This window comes from Parasteatoda tepidariorum, chromosome 10, assembly GCF_982258835.1.
Source record: "Parasteatoda tepidariorum strain Cologne lab strain chromosome 10, Ptep-v5.0, whole genome shotgun sequence".
NCBI lineage: Eukaryota > Metazoa > Arthropoda > Arachnida > Araneae > Theridiidae > Parasteatoda > Parasteatoda tepidariorum.
Window position 1 is genome coordinate 100,844,577 of NC_141764.1, and position 20,714 is coordinate 100,865,290.

At 31.2% G+C, this 20,714-nt stretch overlaps 1 protein-coding gene across 1 annotated transcript; it reads right to left on the reverse strand.

Moving 5' to 3' along the window:
- Nucleotides 1–1,942: 1,942 nt before the first annotated feature.
- On the reverse strand, nucleotides 1,943–20,366 carry LOC107438430 (protein dhs-3). Its single transcript, XM_016050728.3, has 6 exons — nucleotides 20,056–20,366; nucleotides 9,890–10,129; nucleotides 9,222–9,328; nucleotides 5,612–5,752; nucleotides 4,257–4,382; nucleotides 1,943–2,075 (listed from the first exon to the last, which is right to left on the reverse strand). Exons 1-6 carry the CDS (start codon nucleotides 20,272–20,274, stop codon nucleotides 2,003–2,005), a joined length of 906 nt encoding a protein of 301 aa, XP_015906214.1. The 5' UTR covers nucleotides 20,275–20,366; the 3' UTR covers nucleotides 1,943–2,002.
- Between the last annotated feature and the right edge of the window lie 348 nt (nucleotides 20,367–20,714).

A 20,714-nucleotide genomic window follows, 5' to 3' on the forward strand; every position in this document is an offset into this window, starting at 1 on the left:
CAAATTCATAGATTTTACAGGAATAATTCTAACTATAACGAGTTTTTATTAGATACTGATATATATAAAAACGATTTAATTAATAGCCATTTTCCTAGTTCATTTCTTAATTTCTATTTTAAAAAAATCTTAAAAAACTTGGTACATTAATTTTTAATTTTTATTTAATTTTTCTGTTTTAAGAATAAGCTCTGATTTTTTCAAGGTAGGAACTAACTATGATAAACTATTCCTAAAGCCACTGGACGGAATAGTTTGGATGTATGACCTTTTATACTGGATTAGTTAAATATTTTTTAGTTACTTTTTAATATTTGTAGCCTCTTAAAATTAATTTAATTTTAATTGTCCGGTATAATAAACAGTTTATTTATTTATTTATTTATTTAATTATTTTTTATTTTTGTATAAGTGGAATGGGCTCTGGTTCGTAAAGAACCACCCCAGATAAATGCAGGTGATACGTGTATACTTTAAAATTATGTAAGGTTGTATGAATGAAGAATAAAACCTATAAACGGTTTTCTATTCCTGTATGCAGGCTCTGATTTTTAAATAAGTCACCCTATGAAAGATGGATATGTGTATTCTGTAAAATTATGAATGAAGGATGGGTCTATAAACGGCTTTCTATCCTGACAGACTGACTTTTAAATTAATTTCCCTATTAATGATTTTTTTAATTTTTTTATTTTTATTTTTTTATTTATTTATTTATTTATTTATATTTTTTTATTTATTTATTTTTTGTTTTTTTAAGACTGCTAATTTATTCAATCCGTTAAACATTTTTATTATTATTTCAATTTTATTACCTTTTTACTAATTGTTTCTCATAGATGGCAGCACTAATATTTTACCTAAACATTTTTTTTCTTCTTCTTCGATCAAATGTTTTTTTTTTAAATTTTATTATATTCGATTCAAGCTATAAGCAATATTTTACATCTTCGCGATTTTTGTTAACTGTTTTATTATTGTACTTTTAAACCTAAACCGCGTTTTAATTCACGCCGGTAAGTTTGATTTCCTATTACATTTTTCTTTTATTTCATGATTTTTTTCAAAATAAGGTTTTTTGCGATATCGACACATATAAAGAATAATTTTTATCTTAGGATAATTATTCTTTATTCAGAAATATCGCATTATTTATGGCAATTAGATGTGTCTTGACAACGACTATTTGCTTATACCATTCTTGTTTCTCTACCATTTAGTTTTTTATTTTTATTTTATTCATGTTTTTCATGTTAATTTGTGTATATATATATATATATATATATATATATATATATATATATATATATATATATATATATATATATGTATATATATATATATATATATATATATATATATATATATATATATATATATATATATATATATATATATATATATATATATATATATAGCACAAGGAGAAAAACGAGGAAATTTAATAAGTTTTATTTACTGCGCATAAGCTGCAAGTATATAGAACTCATCAAATAAGTTAAATTTAGCGAAAACATGGAAAATAATGAAGAAAATATAAAGCTTAATGAAAAGAGAAGAAAATTTATTGCAATAAAATATTTAAAAAAAATATATATTTACTAAAAAATTGGCATCCCACTAGAGGTTAGTTAACTGTTGGTCAGTTCTGATTCACTAGTTTTAGATGTTTTCATTCAATTGCTATCTTAAGTTAGTCCGATTGGGAGCAATACTTTTTTTTTAATCCTGTTTTTTTTAAATATGTCCATACACCACCCTCTAAAAATCAGTGTTAACTGTCGGTGCAACCTAACGTATAGTCCTGTTGGATAATGAGATTTTGTTTGTAAAGGATATAAAATGTCTCCTGAAATGTTATTCCCAGCTAAAAATTCGAAGCATTTTAGATGTGAAACGTTACAGAAAAAATAAACAAATTTCTTAAAGATGACTAGGAGTATGAAAAATAAATATTTATTGTCAACAGTTTTGTTTTTAATACAATGAATGAAGTAAAAACTCATTTCACATTTGGGTCGAGAGTGTAGCCGAAGAAACGTTGGAGCAACAAAGGAACTTGCGGGGGAAACAAACTGAAAGAGAGAATATTTTTGTCTTATACAAAATGTAAATTATTTCATTTGCTTGAAAGTTTTCGATTGGAAAATTAACTACTGCAGACACAAAGTTTTGCTGCAATTTTCAGGGTTTGAGGCAATATATCAGGGGGTATTCCGGGTTTTTCGTAATATCCTTCCAAAAATTGGGAGGGCATATGGTTTTTCTGGGAATATCGCAGAATTCCGCAAGACCACTGGCTCTCCAATTTTCGCTAATCAAAAACTTAAAATCCGACGAAATTTTCACGGAATTCCTCAATTTAAAATTCAAATTGAAACTTTTTCTAATTCTCGCTAACAAGACGCTCACATACACGTGATTCTCCCGCCAAATAGGATTCTTTTGGTTTGGCGGATTTTCGTAAGTTAGACTATTTGGAACTGCTCTGGAATCCACAAATAGCTCGATTCGTATTCACGCGGTTTGAATATCAAACATCGATTTTTATATTCACCTAATTTAAAAGTGACACGTCGCGATTCGTATTCACGTGATTAAAAATTCGAGTAATGCGTTTCGTATTTCACACGAGTTCAAAATCCTTTGTAACAATTCGTATTCTCGCGTTTTCAAAGTCCGATAGTGCGATTAGTTTTCACGCGTTTGTAATATCACGAATCGATTTTCGCATTTTTACGTACTTTAAAAGTTGCGCATTGCGATTCTTATTTATGTGTTTTTGAAATCCTATATCCCAATTCATATGCACGCGATATTAAAATTCAATATCGCGATTCATATTCACATGATTTCCATCATCGAGATTCTTGTAACAACTTTTCTTACAAATTATTTACTATAAAAGTGTGATGTTCTCCATTGGTAGGTCATTTAATTATAAATCTAATTTCAAAAAATTATGTTGTATACAAAACATGTATAAATTGATATCTATTTTTTCCTTATAAAATTTTTATTATTTTTCACGTTCTGTTTCAATCGTCTCTGATACATGCACTTGTTTCTTAAAACTCTCAAAACCCCTCTCCCTATAAAAATTTTAAAAGATCAGCAAACGAGTGAATATTACGAGATTAATACAAGGGTTGATGTCTAAAATTTTCCACAGGTAATGCATTATAATTGTTAAAGCTTTTATGTTTATAGTCCGTATAGTCACCTTTAATTTTATCAATCTATATTTTCCCTTCGTTTCTATAAATTCAAAGTATATCTCGTGATCAAAAAAATTTCAGTTTTAATTTTTTTTTTTGTACATCAAAAAGATTTCTAAAGTTGACCTATTTTTAAAACCTCTCGATCAAGTGTTACGGGATTCAGTTAAAAAAAATTTTTTTGTACATCAAAAAGATTTCTAAAGTTGACCTATTTTTAAAACCTCTCGATCAAGTGTTACGGGATTCAGTTAAAAAAATTTTTTTTGTACATCAAAAAGATTTCTAAAGTTGACCTATTTTTAAAACCTCTCGATCAAGTGTTACGGGATTCAGTTTAATTTTTTTTTTTTTTTGTACATCAAAAGGATTTCTAAAGTTGACCTATTTTTAAAACCTCTCGATCAAGTGTTACGGGATTCAGTTTATTTTTTTTTTTTGTACATCAAAAAGATTTCTAAAGTTGACCTATTTTTAAAACCTCTCGATCAAGTGTTACGGGATTCAGTTTTAATTTTTTTTTTTTTGTACATCAAAAAGATTTCTGAAGTTGACCTATTTTTAAAACCTCTCGATCAAGTGTTGGTATTAAAGCGAAATTATTTCAGTCTTAAATACATTATACGAGAAAATTAAAATTATTTTGAAAGATCGCAGGAAAAAGGTTTACATCATAGATAGACTTGCTGAAAATCTTAACCTAGCGTGACATATACGTCAGGCACATTACAAGAATTCTTATCTGAAACAGGACTGTTTTCGCATCAAGCAAATATTTTATCATTCTTTTCAGAAATCAAGCTTTAGCTGACAGAAGAAAATATTCATTTAGTTAAGAAAAAAAAAACACTTTAATGGGAGCTTTTCTTTTGTCACGGCACATAAAGAATTCAGACGTTAATCGGTTAACCTGATTAAATAGTAATTTCGCTCTTTTTTGTTGTTGTTGAAAAGATCACATTAATGGAGAGATATACTTTCGTTTGAAAATTAACGTTAATTATTCGTTTAAAAATATGATAATTAACATTTACTTACTTTGAAATTTTGTAAATGACGTGAGCGAACGTGGGTATGACTACGAATCTTTTATTCCTCAAAACGGAATTCACGACAACATCAGAAACTTTATCCGGCTCTAGGATGGGCAACACAGATGGGAACCTGAAATTTAGAATGAAAGAAACAATTCTTATAACTTCTGAATGAATGATAGAATTCTAAGACATATTAATGATACATATGACATGATAAATATTTAGGAAAGTTGACACAAAAGCGCGATTTCTTCAAATAAAACTACTATTATTTTGAAATCTGAATCTAAACCACCAAAATTTTAAGTAGATCAGTCAAAAAATGTGACTCTCTACATGTTTTTATATTTTACGTTCATCATTTTTTTTGGTAATTGAGGAAATCAAAACTGGAAAAAAATGGGGGCTCGTTCTTAACAAATCAAAAGGGCGCTCGTTCAACAAATGCCTCGTTTTAACAACCCATCAGGATCGAAATACCACACATTACGTCACTTACAGGTATCCCATTGTGCCTCCGATATGAATCAAACGTTTAACGAATAGTTGCCACTACAAATTGACGCTAAACCAAAATTATTTGGTTCGTGAATAAGACATCTTGGTCAACCCTGTGATAAATATGTTTTGATAACTTAAGTATATTAATACGTTACCACAAATGACCTCTAAAGCCGTCCGATTTTTGGAGACATGTAGACAAATGGCGGAATAGCCTTATTGCGCATTTTAATTAATGAAAAAAAGTATTGTTAGAAGGAAGTGTATTAATGTATTTATTTGTTAATTATTCAGTGATACATCGGGGAGGAAAAAAAGAGATGTAACATTCCAGATGACAAATTTTTTTCGCATCTAAACAAAAACGACTGCTATAACAGTCATACATAACAAACACTTCATGAACTTTAATTTAGTTGTAAAGTCATAAACAATTGGGAAAAAAATGTGTTTCTGAGCACGATCGTCAAATTAAAAGTGCGTGGCAACTTGTTAAAAAAAAAAAAGATCTTTTTCTTAGAAAATTCATAACAAAGTTTTTTCTTAACAGTTAGCTGACAGATCGGCGTTGGCTATAGTTGTAGCTGTTAAAAAATGAGTGGTTGCTAGCTTATAAGCCGATCGTTCAGTCGACAAAGTGTCAATAGTAGTTGTAGTACTACATTATTTACGTAGTAGTACTACATTATTTGCGTAGTAGTACTACTATTATTGACACTTTGGCGATAGTAGCACTACATTTACGTAGTACTAGAGTTGTACAATGGGCTATTAGCGCTAGTCTGGAAAACGTTCTCGATTATCCGAAGTCATGCCATCACGATTTTGATCCCATACAAAATATAGTAGTAGTACCTGGTTTTTGGTTTCTGTACAAGACCAGTATTGATAGTAGTGGGACAGATGACAGTCATTTCTATCTGGTCCTCTCTTCCCATCTCGTACAGTTCTTCCTTTAGAGCTGACATCAGTCCTACGACCGCATACTTGGAAGCACTACAACAACAATTAACTCAAATTATTAAACCAGAAAACAATTAAAATAATACTTAAAATATGTAAAATAATAATTAAACCTACAATTATTATAATAATTAAAAAATGGAATGAAATAAAATAACGTTTCGAAGATGCTCAACAGCTCGTAAGAATGCTTTTATAAGAAACTCCGGTGAACTAGTGTGAATAAGGTTTTTTTTTAAAAACTTCCTTCAATATAAATTATTCACTAGCCTATTGAATTAACGCTACTTACTGTACTTTTTAAAACTTTTAATTTTGAAGAACTTGATTGACATTTAACTGTTTATATCTAAAGCAGATTTCTTTAATGATGAATATCAACTTCACTAAATGACCGCATTGTTTCATTCAAAGAATAATAAAAAAAATTAACAAAAGTAATTGCAGAAAAGAAAATAGATGGTAAGGAAGTCAGAACATTAAAATAAAAGAGTGAAGGTAATTAAAAATAAGAAGACAAAAATTAAAAAATCCGATGGCCGCAATGTTACCCATTGGCAAAATGGTTGTTGTCTAATTTTTTTTTGTTGGAAAAGCAGCTTTATTGTATTTTTATCTTAGACATCTTCTGTTCATCTTGAACTGCTCGGTACATAATTTCGCATACATATTTGAATGCAGCTTAGACACATTCTGTGTGAATTCTTTTGATGACTGAACAGTCATTGAACAGCCAATCGAGATCAATATTAACATTTTCGGATGGGTACAAATGGTGTTTGTAAGCTGCATCATACACCCGTTTCGGATTCACAAGTTCATACATGAAATGGGATTTGAAAGCTAAATTTTTTTTAAAAATTTTGAATGAATCATTTATATTGCTTGGAAGGCAGTCTACGGTATTTGTGCAAGCCATTGGGTATGTTGACAATGAATCCTTTAAACCCTAACTGGTGATCGCCACCCAATTCTCGTATTTGTATGAAAGGGGTTCGGAGAGCCACCATTCGCTCTTCGATAGGGTTCAATTCTGTCAACCACTTTGGTACTTTTGTGAGGAACGGGTTTCATGCTTTCGTTTGCAAACGTAATCCTTTCGTTTTTATGTTTGTGTATGACTCTCAAGGTATTCCCATCTACGTTCTTTTTCAGCCTCAGTAAGTATAGGCTGTAGCGTAACTAACATTACGATTATTAAACATCAATTCACTAGCATATAACACATGCTAACTTGATTTAATCTCGAGATACTTTTTGATAGATGAAGGTTGTCTAATGGTCTTTCCCCATAAGGCCTTAGCATCGTTTTTTTTTCTTGCTTCAACTCTAACCTTTGGGACACTCTTTATTTATGATATTCACCTGAATTAGTATTGAAAACGAATCAGTTTGAACTGTAGGTTAGAATTTTTGATTCTTAATTAAAAAAATATGTATATAGTGTTCAAATGATGAAATTCTCTTTTATTCACAACTCAAGAAGTATTTATGGGGTCTCTCTGATCCCATCTCAAAAATAAACTCTCCAGTTTAATGAACAAAGTGAAAAGAAAAGAAATCTAAAAAAAAAAAAACTATCAAACAGCTGCGTCGCCATATTAAAGCATGCAATGGCAACACATGCGCACGCCATCAAGCCCAAAACAAGACCCATTTTGTCAATGGGTAACAAGATATAAATAAACAAAAAGCGCGAATAAATCAATAGAAATTGGCATACTACAATATAATTTTGGTTTTACAAGCCACTTTGCCGAGTCTGTCTTGCTACTTTTCTATTGTCATTTTGTGTTAACACACTGGAGAAGGTTCTTGTTAATAGAACCGAAATTATAGTATATCTATTTCTATACAGTATTCACATTGTTTTACTTTATTCATGAGTAGTACAAAGTATCCATCTTCATTTGGATACGTGACATCTTCTAAATTATTAAGGAGAACAAAACTTGTTAAAAGTCGAATAATTCTTATAAGTCATTCTACAAAGTATATCCCATTCTCAATTGAAAACATGACTTCTAAATTACGAAGAACAAGAGCTGTTAACAGTTGAATAATCTTATAAATCATTCTAAAATTGAATAATTGTTAAGAATTGTTTGAATAATTGTTGAACAGTTGAATAATTCTTATAAGTCATTCTAAAATGATAAAGCGAAAATTCTAAGTGTTTATTTGAGTTAATAGTAGCTTAAAAATTTATGCATTTGTCCTTTTTGTATGGAGAAAGAAAAGTTAGGCTTTGCCTGTATTTCTTTAGCTTCCAATTGTGTTAACATACTGGAGAAGGTTCAATAAATAATATCTATAAATCCCCAACACTCATTTGACGTTTTAATATGCCGTCAAATGAGAGTTGTTTTTTCTTTAAAGGTTTTTTGTTGCCAAACACACCATCTCCTATTCCCCCGAAGCAATCGAAATTCGACAGTTATCGCTTTCATTCTCTTAGATCGTCAAAATTTAATGAATAAGCGAAATAAGTCTATGTCGTACAGTAACAAGAAATCGTGATATAAGAAAAATGAACTTTCTTTCGATACTCTCTTCAATATTATTAGATTTATCCAGTAAAATTCGAAGTGGATTTGTTGATGTATCTGTAAAATTTTGTTTACTCTAGGCCTTCCGAATCCCGGAGAGAATTGTGACTTTTACTTGTCATTAACTTCGGGTAAACAAGATTCGTTAATGGCATTCTTTGATTCACGCTATCAGCGGGAAAATAATAAAAATAACTTAATGCAGAGACTCCTGTCAAAGACCGCACATTTATTTAAAGAAAGTACGTTTGTGAGTTACATTTCTGTGTACTGTGATAATGAAAAAGTTTGCGCTCGAAGTCGAGCACTTTACGGTAGAATAGTTTAAGAAGGACTGATTATTTATTAATGTGGTCACCCACCTCCTCACTGACCGCTGCCAGATAGGCTTGACTTCGGTGATCTACTAGGAACCTTGTCTTATATCAATCCACTGAGGGACTCGTTAGTTTGAATTAAAGCGTACATACGGTGTTGCAATGCTTCATTATAATCCAAGTGTGATAAATATTCAAATAGAGTACGAAAATAAGTGAAGGATAGACAACATCGCACTCACATAATTAACTCAGCACGAAAAAGACTTCTTGCGGCCAGAAATGTTTATGGAAATTAGAATTATTTTTATTAACCTTTTTTATGAGGACTTTAGTAATAAAATTTGACGACACCCTGTGTGGATTGTATATAAATAGATTTTATTATTACCCGTCCTGTTTACAATTTAAAGTGAGAAGTTGATGAGCACTGTTATTTGTCTTTTGAAAGTAGGAAAAAATACTTCAAACTGGGGAACATATGGAACAATAGGATTATAATAGCTTCTTAAAATATTTATTAATATTTTCAAAAATTTATTTCACTGTTTATAAGAATCAATAAATAGCTTACTTTATGCTAAAAATATTTTTTTTTATCTGATATCAATTGAAAATAGTTAACTTAATACTTACCAATAGTCAACAAGATAAGCACTACCCAACATACCAGCTACGGAAGCAATTGCCACCAGATGTCCTTCCCCTCGCTCAAGCATTCGAGGCAAAAACTGACGAATAGTCTGAAAAGTTAAGAATTTGCAGTTAATGTAGTAGAATAGACTCATTTTTGGTGGGAAGAGTAGAGATTGAAGCAGTGTAGCTAGTCGGAAAGTGGTTGAAATTTCGATTGAAAGATTTCCACACGCTGTTTTCATTTTTTTTTATAGATTTTGATTTAATTTTTGTAATGTAAATTCATTTCGATTTAATGAACAGTATGTTATTTTTATATTTAAGTTTACAAAAGCACATTAATAGATTTGAAAAAAAAGTTGTCACTATATTCGGGTTACTAAGCTACGCAGTGGAGGAAAAATAGGAAAGATGACATTGGTTTGGATTACTAAACGATCCCATTTCTTGTTTATGGTAACCCGTGCTGAGGTCTTCTCTCTTCTACGCGGTATTGGACCAACCTCCACTTTTTAAGGGAAAAAATTCACATCTGACTGATTCAGAGAAAGTATGTTTTTGTGCCTCACTTTGTAACTTAAAATATCTAATTAATTAGATCAAAAGTTATGAATGTGTTCGCTTTTATTTGTAGAATAGTGTAAATGTGAAGTAAAAGTCTTTCTTACCCAGAAATGAGCTAAAGTGTTGATTTCCAGTGTTTTCTTTATCTGACTACTGGAGAGTTCCAGGAGGGGTTTACCGGGCAACACCCCCGCATTGTTGATGAGAATGTCCACATCACCCACATCTCGACGAACTTTATCCGCCAACTCCTCCACCTGATTTTCATTGCTCACGTCGCAAGTGTACGCATAAGCTTTACATTGCATTTGTTTGATGTTATGAAGTGTTTCATTGTTGTGGACCTGAAGAAAAACAAACAAATTTTAATTGGGTAAATACAAACACTGTACAACATGAAAAATGTTCTTTAGTTGAAAATACCTGCATATTTTTGGCTGAAAATAATGAATCTTTAATTATTTTTTGCTTTTCATGCAATCTTTGCCGAAAATCCATATTTTAGCTTGGCGAATAAATATTTTTAAAGCACACAATAACAACTTATAGTCAAAGATAAGGCACGATGACTAATAAGTAAGAAATGGGTGATCATTTTGGTAACCATGACAATTTTCACAACAGAAGCTTTCTTTACCCAGTTAAAGTTTCGAAGCTCAGTGCGCTTTCCTCCCATTCGAAATTGGACTTAAATATACATTTTGGGATTAAACAGTGCATTTTCTATTATTCTTTGCTAGATGGTAGGTAATTAGGTGTTTTATTTACGTCGCTCTTGTGCTGCTCAATGGGCTATTGGCGACGGTGTGGGAAACATCCCCGAGGATGATCTGAAGACATGTTATCGTAGTTTTGATCCTCTGCAAAGAGGATGGCTCCCCTGCTTTGGTATCTCGATGAGCTGCGCGTGAAGTCTAGCACTTTACGGTTGAACAGTTTAACGAGGATCGATACCACGCATCCTCGATCCCAACGTAAGCTGATCAAAGGGGTCACCCACCCGCTTACTGACAGGAGCCAGTGATGCTTGACTTCGGTGTTCTACTGGGAACCGTGTCTTTACGATCAGTCCATTGCGGGACGGTAACTATACTTAGAGTTGAATTCAGATAGAATGTCAAATCTGGCCCTAGACAAATATGGTTATTTTCTTTGATCATAATCGTATGGTTATGGTTATTTGATCATATACTTATTTTATTTGGTAATAGTTGTTGGGAACTTTGTTTGTCAGGGCTGGTTTAGGAAAAAAACTTTTAAGTTTTTTTTCATAAGGCAAAGTACTAAATTTAGGACTAAACTGCCTTTCGGCCACAAAACTTATTTCACATTTTTTTTCTTACTATTGTAAGTAAATTAAGCACTCATTTTTTGACACTTTAAAATTTCTTCAATGGCATTACTCCTTGTGAAAATTGTTCAATAAGACTTGATGTTTTTTATTTCTAAAGATAAATATGTCTGGCATGATTCAAAAACAAAATAAAAAAATAAACATGTCTGATTTAGAAAAGAAAAAGTGAAACCGTACAAATTTTTACAGATTAATAGCTTTTGGCAGGTTTCATCTGGCTTCGTAATCAGCTTTTTATATTTTTACACACACGAAGAGAAAAACGCGTCAAAATATTTAGTCACCGGAATTAAAGTACTTATATTGGAGGAAGTGGCATTTTTCAAAGGCATTTTTGTGGGAAAATTTTTCTAAGGCATTTTTGTAATGCATTAATTGGCATTTTTCAAAAACAGTGAAATGTATGAGAGTCTCAATTATCTTAAGTCAAATTTAAGTACACAGCATTGATTTATTTCGGGAAATCTTTGACCCTTTTGCGGATCAACAGGTTAAGGTCCAACCATTCGAGATAATCGGAATCAATTTTTTTTAAAAAAAAAATATAATATTTTGGAAGCATTTAGACATGAATTAACAACAGCATTGAATCTCAGAGATTTCAGTGGATGAAGGTATAAAGTAATAACCTTTCTTTTTAGAGTAGACAGAGGTTCGAAGCGCATATAATTACGAAATGTTTACAAATAACTTACGAAATCAATTTTAGGGGGTAGGAGCAATTTAAATGGCTAAGACTGTGAACGATACAATGTTAAAAGTTTAAATGAACGTCAGGGATTTATTAATGTAATTAGCTGAAAGTTTACCGACGAAAACTAAAAGCTAGGCATTGTTTCATTTTGCGTAGTCAACATACACACTTCAACGCTAGTTTACACAAATACAGTGAAATCTCCAGGAAAACCACCTCTATGTAGCGACTACCTCTATTTTTTCCATAGACTTCTTGTTGAAGAAAACCTTTAGGAGAGATCCTTAAAACCTCTCTTAGCGACCGGAACATTTGCAATACCTGAACCAAATGCAGTAATAAGGAGGGGAAAAGGAGGAGGGGAAAAAAATTTCAAAATAAAATTTTTTTACTAAACAAATAAGTAGATTAAAATGTATTCAAAATATTTGTGTGAGGGTCTTATTTAGGGAGCTCTTATTTGACGATACAGCCTCATAATGCTGTCTGAGTGCACTAACGACGATGCTGTCAATGATTTCACACATAATTATGTTAGTTGGGATCCGTCTTTTCATGAAGCAGCACCCAGAAAATGACACTGACTATAATTAAAATCTTTTGCAAAAAATAATCTACCTTCGATAATAATTTTAAAGTCAATGGAGGTTACCTTTAAGAACGTCCCACCTTCATCAACAACCATTTTACTGAGAAGTGGCCACTCGCGAGAGGATTTATCTAGCTTAGATCTCTGATTGAAGCAAGCAGGCATTCTCGCAACAGTTGTCCAGGAATTCGTATTGCTTAAGGCTTCACAACTGGCTGATAGAAGTATTTTTGTGTCGAACCAATTTTTTGAAAGAGGTGAGAAAAAATGAAATTAAATGTTGGCTCTCTATTATAGAATGAATGTTATAATGGTTGTTAAAATAACATTAAAACTATGAAATAATATAAGAGACTTGGTGTATGGGTCTTATAAATCTCCTGCAATACAGCGGCCAATATTTTATCACTCAAAAAATTTTAAGATTTTTTTTTTTGTTTCTTTGTAATGCCTTTACAAAGTGAATTACTGTGTAGAAATATAATTGGATTTATCCTTATTGGATGGAGGAGTTTTCAATGACTGCAAAGGGTTAGATGGTAACCTCTTGGACAATTTTATGGTATATAAGATACCTAACAACTTTTATTGAATGGATTCTTTTTCATGATCGAAATGGGATGAAATACACTATAAAGTAACCTACGCAAAATAAGAGAAAAAAATCTAAACTTTTTATATGATAAGTAAAAATAACTGAAAAATGGTAAGTTTAATGAATTAAATTTACTTTTGAGCAATATTTTATCGCATTTTTGAGTTGCGTATTTTTAAGTAAATTTCATTTTCTACCATTATATAAGAGCTCAGGAGTCGCTGTAAGGGTGGGACGCAATAAAGAGCGTAGACCGCATTTTCATTACAGAAAATAACAAAGTTGTTATAATTAAAAAAATAGTTTTTGGATATGGAGTAGAGCTTTTGGCAATCGCCCCTTTTTTGAGCTACGGTGGTTCAGGAAATAGAGCGTTCGCCTTCCAATGCGATGAACCGGGTTCGAATCCCAGCGACGGCTGGTTGATACGAATTCCACATCTAGCTTGCACTGACTACAGTGCAGACGTAAAATATCCTGAGTGGTAGAGGGATCATGGGTTAGAGTCCCCTTGCCGTCAAGCTAACCGTGGGAGGTTTTCATGGTTTGCCACCCCAAGTAACGCAAATGCGGGTTTATTTCATTAAAATGTCCTCAAAGAAGGTAAAATTTCTCCCAACACTTGATCCAGGAGTTTCATTGTCTTCTGTGTTAGGCTCAAAATTACAAGGCTACGTAGTTGAATATTAGTAGTCGTAAACCCAAAAATTGTATCAACTTTTCAACGACGGTTATAATATAAAATAAAATTGCCCTGCTTTATAAGGAAAAAGAAATGGTTGCCACTGGTCATAAGGCGACTAAATGCAACAAATGGCGATTATAATATCTGCTAATCGCCACTTTTTTAGTCTAAAATGCACCCCGTGTGTATTTTGTTAACGTTTTTTTTTTTAAAAATTATTATATTATTATGAATATTTTATAGGAGGCTAAGAGCTATTAATATACATGAATAATTTCACTTTGTAATAAATTTTTAAAATAGCAACTACAATTAAAATCATCACAAATTTGGCGAGTGCATAACCGCCATTTGATATTATCCAACAGTCTAATAAATTAAATACAATTTGTGAATGCATCACAATGTGAATGAAGTTGATCGTTGAGTTCTTCATCATTTAACGAATGCCTATCTATAATTCATAAAACTATATTAATATAATTTGCATCAAAAAATGACAATTGCAAAACAGGTTTATAAGCTTAGACACCAATTCAAATAAGTTTATCTTAAAATGTAGGGTAAGAAGGTAATATCATGGAATGTTTTTACAATAAAGAAACAAATCTTTTTGTTTTAAACTCTTAATTTAGTAAAAAATCAAAATCAAAAACGGAATAATAACGCAGTAGAATAAGAAAAATAATGATTACGGGTAAATAAATACTTTTAAATTTGGGATATAAAAATATTTTACAGGAAAACCTTTATGACTTCTTATTTTATGCCGATGACAAAAAAATATGGGAAAAATAAATCCTACCGTGTGATTTATTCGGGCCAATAAAAATGAAAAACTTCGATACCATCCTCAGATTTTGTGAAATAGTAAGATACTAAAATATGTTTTGTTTCACGCCCGTCATTTTAATTTTTTTTCTCTATTTTAAAAATGAACTTGGTATTATTTACCATATTTTGGAAAATGCATTAAACGAAAAGTCTCACATTATTTATAATTTTTTTTTAAAGAAATTATGAATGTTCTTTAATTATTCAAAAAGTAGCAATTGTTAAAAAATATTAGAACTGGCCACTGAACAGTTCTAAAATTTCCTAATTTTACCCTGTCCCACTCTTACGACGGCTCTTCACATCCTTCATCCACTATCATAGAAACATAAGAGATATTGGTTACATTTACTTGACGGAATGAATGCATTCTAATTAATTGGAGAGACCGGTTTAGTTTTGACATTTGAAAGGAAGTCCTTGCCCCCAGAGATATGACTGATCAGAAAGGAGAAACTTGTTTGAAACAAAGACTTGTAATGGGAGAAAATCCCGTGAGATGTCAACAGACAGACAGTCCGCTTCTCATCATTGATTACCAGATTGATTTAAATAAGTTACTGATTTAAGAAGAAAAAGACATGGCTATAAAATCACGTGAGTTTGAGTCCAGCTGATTTTAATCTTGCTGGTTTCAGAATATAAGGTTAAAGTTGGACAGGGTTGATTAAATGTACAATTGAATGACATCAAAGTCATTTTAGTTAATAGTGTTCAAAACTGAAACGAAAGCAAGGAATGTTACTTGCAAGTCATTCTTTGCAGCAAAGTCAAACGTAACGTAAATTTAAAAAAAAATATATAACGTGAAGCGAAAAAGAAATAAAAAAATTCCCCAAAAAACACTTAAAATGACAATAACTTTTCAACAAAATGGATTTTGGGAAAAAAACTGCGTCAAGTTCATAAACAAATCTGTCCATTTCAGCGTGATAAATTTTAAATCTGTATAGTTATATTCCTGTAAAGCGGCTGTAGGTCATTTTTTCCAACAAGTTAATTCTTTATGAATCGAATGTTACTTTTTTTTCCGTCGTAATTTCTGTACTCTTTTCTACACCCCTTCATGAAGTCATGTTCTGAAGTTATTTATTTTTTAACCAGTAAACAAAATGCTAAGTTAAGCTGAATACTCAAAACACAGCGGCGGCCCTTTCGATTTTTTAATATCGAAAGAAATCAATGATATAAATGCGAAATAATTATAGAGGTCAGTGAGTGAAGTTCAAAGAGAGGTTGAGCTTCCTAGTAATCAAAACAATAAGAATTCAGGCTTAAAATCTTCCATAAACAATTTATACTTGATTTGAATTATAAAAGCATGAATACCTAATGTAACTAATGGGATGTCTACAAGTGACATAGTGCGGGTATCTCTATCCAGATTGGTTCTGAAAACGCGGCTTTTGTTTACGCTAGCAACTGTTCTTTCTATTGTATTTCGAGTAAGCCAAGCTCCTCAAGCAACAATTCTCTTAAGTGACGCATTCTAAATTCTTTCTCAAGGATTCTTTCTCTTTATATTTACACAAAGACAGGCATGAAGCCACGTGGAACATAAACTAATTCTGCATCGAAGTTGCCAGGTACACAAAACAATCATGGTTACAATAAAATGCATAAACAAATCTAAGTAAAAGAGGTAGACGAGAAAGAATTTTATTTCAATTAACACGATGTGCTGCTATACGGTTCTGTATTTAATTAACTTATCTTTAATTGACATTTTAACTAATGTATAGAAACTTCAATGCGCCATTTTGCTGCAAAAGATTAGCTGGCTCTGACGTCACAGGTCACATGTGTGGGTATGGAAGGTCTTCCTGAAGTGCAAGTACTCAATTCTAAATTTAGACGCTTGCCTTTGTTGAGACTTGCCATTTTTTCCAAATAAAATGGTCATGTATTGGTGTCAAAGGAGACAAAAAATGGTTTGATTGTTTTTAACTTTTTTTGGAACATAAATGACATCACATTTTCTTCTTCACTACATAATATTAATTGCTCAATAAAATGTACAATAGTATGCCTATGTAGTGAATGATTAATATGCTAATGGGTTATAAAATTTGACTATTTGCCGTTATCATTTTTACTTCCACATTTGAAATTTTTAATTGTTCTTAAAAAATACCACATTTTTTTATTTATATTTACATCGTAAGAATAGAATCAGGTGTTTTAAGACATAGAAATATTAAAGTTGAAAAAAAATATACTTTAACAAAAATTTGAAATTTACTTCTGAAATGCGTAAAGTTTATATTTAACAAAAACTTCGAATACCAGCAATAGCTGGTTGAAACGAATTTCGCACCCGGCACGCACCGACCGCAATGCTGACGTAAGATATCCTCAGTGGTAGACGGATCATGGGTTTAGACTCTTCTAGCACTCAGGCTAACCGTGGAAGGGTTCCGTGGTTTTCCTCACCATGTAACTCAAATGTGTATTTGTTTCATTAAAAAGTCCTCCATGAATCCAAACATTTCTCCCAATACTTGATACTGGAGTTCCCTTGTCTTCCGGATTTTGTTCAAAATGACAAGGCTACGGAGTTGAACATTAGTAGTTGTAAAACTGAAATCTGGTCTGCTGTTCAACGACGTGTATGAAATAAAATGTCCCATTATGCAGCTCTAGTGTGAAATATAAACTCGGAATGGAGGCTTGGTCTTTCTCGTTCCGCCGGTCCTGACTAGGTTAAACTGCATGAATTTGTGACCAAACACCCTAATGTGTCAGGCAATTCTGTTCCATTTAAATAACTGTTACATTTCATTGAAAATTATATCCCAGAATATGCTATAAGACAGGGTAAAAAAATCTTGTTAACAAAAAACTATTTAAATCTGATTTGTTTAATTTTTTTCTCTGTGGAGTTTAAGTATCAAGTATTAAAAGTTTCAGTTAAATTTTAGTTTGTCGAGAATTTGAAAAAAGTAAAAAAAAAAAAAAAAAAAAAAAAAAAAAAAAAAAAAAAAAAAAAAAAACATATTTTCCACTATTTGTTATGTTTAGATTTCAAAATTATGCAATCGATTACTTGATTCACTTGTCGTAGTAAGGACAAAACGGATTCCCTATTTCTGCACTCAATTCAGTGAAAGTTACTTGAATTGCAGTATATTAAATAACTGAAAATTAAAGTATTCTTTAAGTTAAAAAGTGAAACATTTTCATAGAGTCAGAGAGTTTTTGAATCTGGATACAGCTCGAGATGTGTGCTTACGAAAATGGTCACAGCAAAAAGAAAGAAAAAAAACACCTTTGCAATTAAAATTTAACTACTAAACGAGGAATTACGTTCTTATTTTTCCTTACTTATTTTAACAGTAAGCATAATCAGTAGGGGGCAAAGTCTGGACTTAGGGGGGTGGGTAAGAATATAACAGATGTAACTTTTCAAATGATGTATTCAGAATTCTGAACCGTAAAGTGAGCTTATAACTTAATTCCAATTGTGAGCTTAATGCGAGTTTTTTTTCTCTTTTTTTTTAAAATTTTGATTTGTTTGAACTACATTTTAAGGGCTTTTTTCGTGATTTTCACTTTAAACTAGATTATTGCTTTAATGTCAATTTATCCATAGAAAATTTTATTTCTCGGTGATATTCATTTTATAAGATCGAAATTTACTTAATGTCAAAAGTAACATATATATATATATATATATATATATATATATATATATATATATATATATATATATATATATATATATATATATATATATATATATATATATATATATATATATATATATATATATATATATATATATATATATATATATATATATATATATATATATATATAGCACCGATTATCCGAACCCTTATTATCCGAACTATGTCTGAATTCATTTTTTTTTAAAGTTTAGAATAATTTTTGACTTATCAACAATTTTTCAAAATTTCTGAGACAGTAGATCTTCCGGTTGAAGAGATGTCAGGTTATGCAGCAAAAGAAATGGAAGGCTGGTGTCGAGACATTGAAAACGTCCTAGAATTTCAAATTTTAAATGATGATGAAATTGTTTGCTGAAATTTTGAAAGAAAATCGGAACTCCACAGACGAATAGGAACAAATAGATGATCAAGTTCAAGATAGTGAACCTTCTCATATAGAAGCATGCAATTCATTAGATATTGCAATGAATTGGCTAGAACGTCAAAATGATGTTGATGTTCAGTTGATTTATTTAAAAAGAATAAGGTATATCGCTGCTCAAAAAAGAGCATCTTTGAAACAAAAGTCTTTGCTGGATTTCTTTTTCAATGGAAAATAAAGAAAAATGTGGTAAAATCAGCAATTGACAAAAAAAATTATAAATAGCTGAAGTATGATTAAAAAAAATTCAAAATTAAAAAAATTAAATAAAAATATTTAAAAATTGAATTTTTTTCTTTAAACAGAGCTATTTTCGATGGTACTGCCAGTTCTAAACCTGGAAAAAGTGAGAAAATGGAAGTTAGTGCATAAATAATAATCATTTAAACTAGATTTTAAACAACTTTCCAATTATCCGAAATTTTCATTATCCGATCCACGTTCGGTCCCGAGCAGTTCGGATAATCGGCGCTCTACTATATATATAAAGTGCTACTTCCTGGTATCCATTTGCCCGGTATGGCCAACATCAATGGTTTTTTGAGGAGAAGGGCCTCTGCCCAGTATGCATTTAACCGGTACCCCGAAAACTGATGTTTCTCCTAATCAATCCTTAGCAAATATTAAAATATCGCATAAATATAATATCAACGATTAAATTTATATAAAATCGGATATGACAATTATATAACAATACATTCACCGAAGCGACTATGTGATTGTTGACATTCATCGGTGAAAGTCGACATTCTCTTGATTTCGGTCACACTCCCGGTAACACACATATTGAACGAATTTAAATTTTTGAAGTAATTTTGATTGTGATCTTTGAGCATGCAAAAAAAAAAAGTTTAAGGACTTTATGTAGATCCTATTCCAGATTGGAAAGATAGAAGCTCGAATTTTCAAGTATACCTAAAAACTAGAATATTTCCCACGCATATTAAAATTCGTCGAAAATAAACATTTACTCTTACAGCAAAATAAAAATACATTATCAATAACTAAGAAAGTACGTCAAAGAAATGTGAAAAAAATTAAGTATTGGGAAATGTGATTGTTGCATTGTTTCTAATTGAATGTAAAACCTTTACTTTTTTTAAACATTTGTATAAATGTATAGAGAGTAGAAAAGGTTGAAGCTCTAACGTTTATATGTACGCTAAGATCAGCGCATCTCTCGCATGCATATTTAAACATTTTACGTATACGCTAAAAATAAATAGTTATGCTTTAATTGAAAACAATATTTTACCATTAAAAAATTGTCTAGCTAAAAAACAAAATTAACAGGAAATGTACTCTAGCGGAGTACCATTTCGCGTACAAATACATATCTTATAATTACAAAATGTATAGTATCATATAATGAAAGGTAGGGTTAAAAATTGTGAGAGAGAGCCTACTTCATTGAGATCCACCAAGACCAACCTCGCCCCGAGCAAAGCAAATTTTTGAGCTATCTGTCGACCGAGAACACCACCGGATCCGGTAACCAGGATAACCTTTTCCCGGACAGATTTCAATGGTTCCGGGATGATACACCTGAAGAGGGCAACAAAAGCAACGGCAATCGAATGCAAGATCACCCCGATTAATTCGAACGTCACCTCCAGGTAACTCATCGTTGTTTGAAATGCCGGTGTTTCTCTTCCTCAAAACCGGTGTGACTGCCTCCGGTTGAAAGAACTTTAATATTTTCTCTTCTTTTTTTATTATTATCATTATTATTACGAACTGATTTTTATTCCCTTCAAGCAGTTCGTTTTCCCCAAAATCTCCCTCAACCGTGAGCAAACAACGAAAAATTTGGTATACATTGCGCAATAAAAGAATTCCTTTGTGTCAAAGAGGGGAAACGCGTATTTTACAAAAATAGACTTTAATATACAACGCAGTTAATTGACAATAGTAAATGAGGAAATAATACTAAATTCTAGGAGGCTTCGTTTCCCACCCATGATTCCATCGAAATAATTTTTTTCCTTTGTCAATAGACAGATAGGTCACATCAAAATTTGGAATTATTTAAAAAAAAAAATTTAATAAAAGTTCATTGTAATAA

What these genes read in the sequence shown, in the direction of transcription:
- LOC107438430 (XM_016050728.3), bottom strand. Translation starts at nt 20,274, where the DNA reads ATGAGTTACCTGGAGGTGACGTTCGAATTAATCGGGGTGATCTTGCAT. An exon ending in ACACTTTAGCTCATTTCTGG is followed by an intron (nt 9,329 to 9,889) that starts GTAAGAAAGACT and finishes TTAACTTTTCAG; the next exon opens with ACTATTCGTCAGTTTTTGCC. An exon ending in GCTTATCTTGTTGACTATTG is followed by an intron (nt 5,753 to 9,221) that starts GTAAGTATTAAG and finishes TTGTTGTTGTAG; the next exon opens with TGCTTCCAAGTATGCGGTCG.